This window comes from Fonticula alba (assembly GCF_000388065.1).
Source record: "Fonticula alba strain ATCC 38817 unplaced genomic scaffold supercont2.4, whole genome shotgun sequence".
Lineage (NCBI taxonomy): Eukaryota > Rotosphaerida > Fonticulaceae > Fonticula > Fonticula alba.
Genome location: NW_009242974.1, coordinates 1,301,941 through 1,307,828, shown reverse-complemented (window position 1 = coordinate 1,307,828; position 5,888 = coordinate 1,301,941). Strand labels below are relative to the sequence as shown.

The 5,888-nt window shown below is 66.5% G+C and overlaps 1 protein-coding gene across 1 annotated transcript in view; it reads left to right on the top strand.

The window, feature by feature from the left end:
• Nucleotides 1–1,517: 1,517 nt before the first annotated feature.
• H696_02815 (hypothetical protein) overlaps nucleotides 1,518–5,888 on the top strand; it is a gene marked incomplete at both ends in the record, with an annotated part of 8,691 nt that continues 4,320 nt past the window's right edge. The window contains 9 exons of the mRNA XM_009496715.1: nucleotides 1,518–1,628; nucleotides 1,754–1,790; nucleotides 1,885–2,066; nucleotides 2,182–2,372; nucleotides 2,537–2,639; nucleotides 2,789–3,165; nucleotides 3,373–4,046; nucleotides 4,289–4,919; nucleotides 5,250–5,595. Of these exons, the coding sequence (XP_009494990.1) occupies nucleotides 1,518–1,628; nucleotides 1,754–1,790; nucleotides 1,885–2,066; nucleotides 2,182–2,372; nucleotides 2,537–2,639; nucleotides 2,789–3,165; nucleotides 3,373–4,046; nucleotides 4,289–4,919; nucleotides 5,250–5,595 (2,652 nt within the window). The remainder of the gene's footprint in view (nucleotides 1,629–1,753; nucleotides 1,791–1,884; nucleotides 2,067–2,181; nucleotides 2,373–2,536; nucleotides 2,640–2,788; nucleotides 3,166–3,372; nucleotides 4,047–4,288; nucleotides 4,920–5,249; nucleotides 5,596–5,888) is intronic.

The following is a 5,888-nucleotide window of genomic DNA, read 5'->3' as shown; positions in this document are numbered from 1 at the left end:
AGGGGGAAACGAGCGGAGAAGAGGGCCGCAAAGGAGAAGGAGAGGGGGAAAAAACGGGGGGAGAAAGAGAGAAAGAGAAAGAGCAAGTGCAGGCGGGCCAGGGGGGGGAAGGGAAGGGGAGAGGGAGTGTCTTTGGTTCCCTCCCCCCCTGGCGAAAGGCCGAAAGAAGGTGGAAGAAAAAAAACCACCCCACCCGGGCGGTGTTTGGTAGCGGGGCGGTGCTGCCGCTCAAGGTCGCCGACGCCAAATACACCGCGGGCAGACACCGAGACAAGGGGCGAAAGCCCGCCGAGGCACGGACCGGAGACCGGCAACTGGCTAGGACCATCTGCCAATGCATGGGATACATGTGATTGTCCTCCACGAGCGGCTGGTCACGCGGGTGTTGATGTAAGGCCCTCGCCACGATGTTCGGCCGATTGAGTTAAAGAGGGCTTGGTTGGCCTCCGGCGGGCCGAGGGCCGTGGGTCCCGGTGTCACCACCCGCCGGGGCTCGGGGTTCGGGTGCCCCCACACTGGCAGAAGCGTTTGCTGGCCTTGGCGAACCCGGGGGCTCTACAATGGTTGGTAGTCGCGCAATAGCAGCGCCCCGGGGGGCGAGCGGGGGGGGGGGGACGCGCGGCCGCGTTAGCAAGCAGGCAGGGGGTCTCCGAACAGTTTGCTGATGCATCTGGCGAATGCGCCAGCGAATAAGGCATGCTCGGACTTCCTCCGTTCTTCGGGCCGGCTCCCTGGCCGAGGGCTGGAGGCGTGTGGCGGAGCCAAGGGACCCGTTGCTTGGCCCCCTCGGGGGGGGCAGAGGGAGCACGCTGGAAGCGGTAAAAAAAGCACCAAAATATTAATACCAGCTGGGCATGATGCTTCCTCCGGCATGGACAGGGTTTCGGTCCCTCCTCGACTTGGCCCACAATCGGTAGCCCGTGAGAGTGTGGCAGATCGCGCCAGGACACACTCCGGGAAAGTGAGACGGTCCCCCTCCCCCCGGGGGGCAACAGGGGGTGCCCAAGGGGGGGGGGCATGGTTTACCTCTGCACCGACTCTCGCCTTGCTGAGGGCTGCCCTCTAGATCGCTTCTCCTGGTGCATCTACACACACACACACACACACGCACGCAGACAGACCGGGACAAATACACAGCCTCCGGCCCCCCTCTTGGGCACCCCCTGTGCCAGGTGGCCCACACTGGGCCGAGCCGCACCACTCTACACGACCCCCCCCCCCTCCCTCCCCCGGCCCTTCTCCGCGCATCTTCCTCGCCCTCCTTTTGCCGTGACCCCTGCCGATTGCGGCCTCACTTCCATCGCCCGAATTCGAAGCGCCCGCTCCTCTGGCCCTCGGCTGACCGGTACCCTCGACCGAGTAAACACGGACGCACTGGCGCATAGCTCCCCCTCCCCTCGCCTCTTGCTCCCTCGCCCGGGAGACTCGCCGCGCTCGAACTTTTCTACGCCCCTTCCGGACTTCAGCCCACTGGTGATCATGGCAGGGCAGCATGTCTGATCAGCCTCCCGCCCGCCATGACCCTGGCGGCGGTGCCGGCGCCGGCGGCGGCGGAAACGGCCGCGGTGGCGATGGCTTCAGCGGGGCCGGCGGCGGCAGGCGAGGCCCTGTGCCCCCGGGCAGCCCCGGTCCCCGGGGCAGCGATCTGCCGTTGCCCGACACGCAGAGGCCCCTGACCGCCCCCCCCTCGCCCGGTCCCCCCTCAGCCGCCGGCACTGGCCGGCCCCGAAGCCATCTTGGACGCCGCCCGAAGCCGGCCAAGGTCCACTACAAGTCGCTCTTCGTGCTGCGTGCGTGGTGTCGTGCCGCCGTGCGGTGTGCCTGGCCGGGCCTGCCTCTGCCGCCCTTGACTGACCCTCTGGCTTTGTATCCGGCCCATGGCAGACGTCCAGCTGTATTTTTGGAAGTTAATCCGTCTGATTGGCGATTGCGTGCGCGATGTGCACCAGCCCTTCCTTCGGCTTTTCCACAGCTCCGATGTGGATGCCAGCGTCGAGTGCGATATCTTCTTGCGCTTCAAGGATCGCGACCTGGAGCGGAGCTACTACAAGTTCTTTCGGGCCCATGTACGCCCACTCTCCGCCGCCGCAGCCCCCTGGCCCCCCCGACCGATCACCCCGCCTGGCAAGCACATCCCTGACCCACCTCTGCCCCGGTCGCCGGGGCGCATCTCGCCCGCAGGACCGAAGCACCCTGGTCAACATCCTCCTGATGAGCATGGCCGCAAGCATCCTGCAAGCCCTGCTCTTTTTCATCTTCGACGATTGCAAGCCGTTCAGCGTTTCGCGGGAATGCTTCTCCGGCATTGTCGCCGTGGTGTATGCCAGCATAGGCCTCATCCACTTCCTGTCGGTCATTGTCATCACGGAATTGTGCGTTCTCCCCCCTTGCGCGCCTCCCCTGCTTCCGACACCTTTGGCCATCCGCTACCTTTGCCCTCGGCGGACATTCATCCACACGCACACGCACACGCACACACAGACATCCACGCCTCGCACACTGACAGGTTGCTGTATGCGCGCACACGTCCCGGCAGCCCGCTCTGGGCGGAGCGCAATCTCGAGTGGATCAAACTCTTCTTCTTCACCATCCTGGCCATCACGGTTTTCATCTTCACCTCGGCGATCTTCATTTCGACCGTGCGCCGAGCTCCCCCATGTCCTGTTGCTTGCCCCATTTGCCGGCCTGATCCCGTGGCGAACTTCGACACCATTCGCCGAGTCACTCACCCCTGCTGTCCCTACACCCCCCCCCCCCTCCCCCTCTGCCGGCCGGCTCGAATGCCCAGGTGCCCTTCTACTCGAATGCCGTCATCAGTCAGCGCATCCTGCTCTTCTTGACCATCATTGTGGCCACATCCCGCCTGGAAATCATCTACGGCCTGTCGCTGTCGGTGGTCATCATCGCCATCCATTGGGCCGTGTCCCTGGTGGCCTACTGCATCAACTGGAACAGCATTCGGGACAACCTGCGCTCCCGGCACAATGTCACCAGCCTCCTGCTGTATGGGGCATCGCTATTGATCAATACCCTGATTGCGATGCGCCGAGAGTACGAGTCGCGCATCTTCTTCCTCCAGACGCGCGCCCTCTTCCGGAGCCGGCTCATCATGCAGGATGCCCAGCGGGTGTCCAGTCTGATCATCCGCTCGGTCATGCCCATCAGGTATGTCTGGCCTCTGGGGGGGGGGGGGGGGGGGGCATTTTGCCGGGCGCCCGGGGGTCCCTCCTCCCCGGGCCCCCGGGAGGCCGCCCCTGTCCGCCGGACATGGGGGGGCATTTGGTTGGGGATTCTTCCTGTCACTCACCCCGCCGGTCGCCCCTTGCAACATGCGGCCCTCCCCTCGCCGCCCCGGAAATGGCCGCGCCGCAGCGTGGTGCAAAAGATGAAGCAGGATCTGCGCCTGCGGTCCAAGTCCTTCGACCACATCACCCCGCAGCGGCCGCAGAATCTCAAGAATGTCACCCTGCTGTTTGGGGACATCGCCGGTTTCACATCCTTCAGTTCGTGCATCTCGGCCGAGGAGCTGGTCATGACCCTGAATGCGGTGTTCCTCTGCTTCGACACCCTGGCCCATGCCTACCGCGTGGAGAAGCTCAAGACCCTCGGCGACTGCTATGTAGCCTGCTCCGGGGCCCCGAGCCCCGATCCCGATCACGCCGTGCGGATTTGCCTCTTGAGCTTGGCCATGCGCGACTCGGTGCAGGAGTTCGGCCAAGCCAACTTCATGCGCAACCCGGATGGGTCTCTCTCGGCCCGGGCGCGAGACAGCCCGGCGGCCGAGGGCCGGTGCCCGGTGTGCCATCGCCGGTCTCAATCCACAGCCCGACGGACCGCCTGTGAATTGGGGACCGCCTCGCAGGACTCGGCCGGCAGTGCATCCCCCCCGGCGCTGGGAACCGGCGCGCCAGGGGCCCTGCCCAGCGAGACCTCCAGCTGCCGGCGGTGTGCCATGTTCACCAATGCCAAGCCGCTTCGCATACGCATCGGCATCCACACCGGCACCATGGCCGCCGGGGTGATTGGCTCGCGCAACATGCGCTACGGTGCGCGCCCTCGGGGCCTGGGCCTCCGGGATGCCGGGCTCGGGGCGGCCCTCGGCTGCCTCTTTGCCCCTCTCCCCTCATCCGCGCCTCGCCGCGCCAGCACACATCCAGACGCTGACATGCTCTCCCTGCCTCCCTCTCTCTCTCTCTCTCTCTCTCTCTCTCTCTGTCTCTCTCCCCCGCTGCATCTCTCCCAACCACACCCATGCCGGGTGGCGCCCTGTCGCGCTGGCTCCTGCCAGATCTCTTCTCCAAGGACGTGGAAATCGCCGCGGCCGTCGAGCAGAGCGGCTCCCTCGACAAGCCGCACATTTCCATGACCACCTTCCTGGCCCTCGGCTGCCAGGTGGAGGATTTCCTCATCGAGCCGGCGTCCATCCCTCCGCTGCTGATCGACAAGAACGGCACCACCCTCAACACCATGTCCTTGTTGGACCTTCGCGACACCGGGCCGCGCCATCCGGCCACCGGGCAAGCGCAGTTCCCCCTTTCGCGAGTCATCCAGGCCATCATCGCCGATGCTCGCGCCCAGGTGGCCCTGGGTGACATCATGTCTCTGGCCTCTTCGGCCTTTGCGTCGGCCAACCTCGCAGGCCAGCAAGCCGCTCGGGTGTCCGAGCGTGTTCCCGTGGCCCCGGGGCCCATTCACTGGGTCGTGCGCAAGATCCGCACCCGAGTGCAGGAACGCCGTGCGCAATCCTCTCCCCGGGTGGTGGGCGAGCCCCCTCGGGCCCCGGGGGCCCCTCCGCGCATCGACCACCGCCCGGCCGGCGGCGGCGCTGCCCATGCAACGGCCATGGATCCTGACACTGGCGGCCCGGCGGAAAAGCCCCCCCACAGGCGTCTGTCCCTGCGGCGCGCACCATCGCACGAGTACGAGACGCCGGTGGCCTCCTCCCTCCCTCCCTCCCCCCCCCCCCGGCGCCTGGTGACCAGTTCGCCCTCGGTGGCTGCGCTGCTGCACACGGTGGAACTTCTCCATCGGACTGGTCTTCCCTCGGCTGTGGTCTCTCTCTCTCCCCCCCCCCCCCCCCCCCCCCCCCGCCTTTTGTGCCTCGATTGCCCCCTCGCCCCTGCCTCGCGCCTGCTCTGGTCGCGGGCTTCCGCCCTGCATGGCGCCCGACGCCTGACCCATCGACAATGTGTGCCCTTGCCCGGGCCCGACCTCTTGCCCCGATGGCCGCTCTCTTGCCGACCCTGCAGCCACACGCACCTGGATGACTATTATTCCTCCTCCGGCTCCGAGGGGTCCATCTCATCGGGCTTCAGCGTCGGCATGACCAGCTCCTCCCTGACCCTGGACATGGAGGAGGCCGAGAGGGCGGACGTTCCCAGTGGCACCAGCGGCACCAGCGAGGGGACTTCCACCGCCTTTGCCTCGCGCATGGACAGCAGCATGATGAAAATCAACAAGGGGAACTTCCCCCTCCGCGAACTGGCCCAGTCCCTGCCCCTGCAGGGTGGCTCGGCGTCGCTGGAGCAGGACCCCTTGACCCATGGCTATCAGCCCATTCAGAGTGAGCAAAGTCTGGCCATGCCCCCTCCCTCGGTGCGAGAGGTCTCCCTGGCTCCCCCAGGTCTTTTGCTTCTTCTCGTTTTTTTCTTCCCCGCCCCCGCCCGGCTGGCCCCCCCAGCGCGTCCCGCCAGGGGCGCCACCACGAGAGCGTGCCTTGTCAGGGTAAACCGCCCCCCCCCCCCGTCGCAGGTGTACTCATACATGTGTGTCCTATTGCCCGGAACCCGCCATGCCATGCATGGCAAACGCCGGCTGGCCATCGGCCTCCCTGCATCGCCCCTGGCCCCTTGCATGCCTGCCGCCGCCGCCCCCCCCTATTCTGCGCG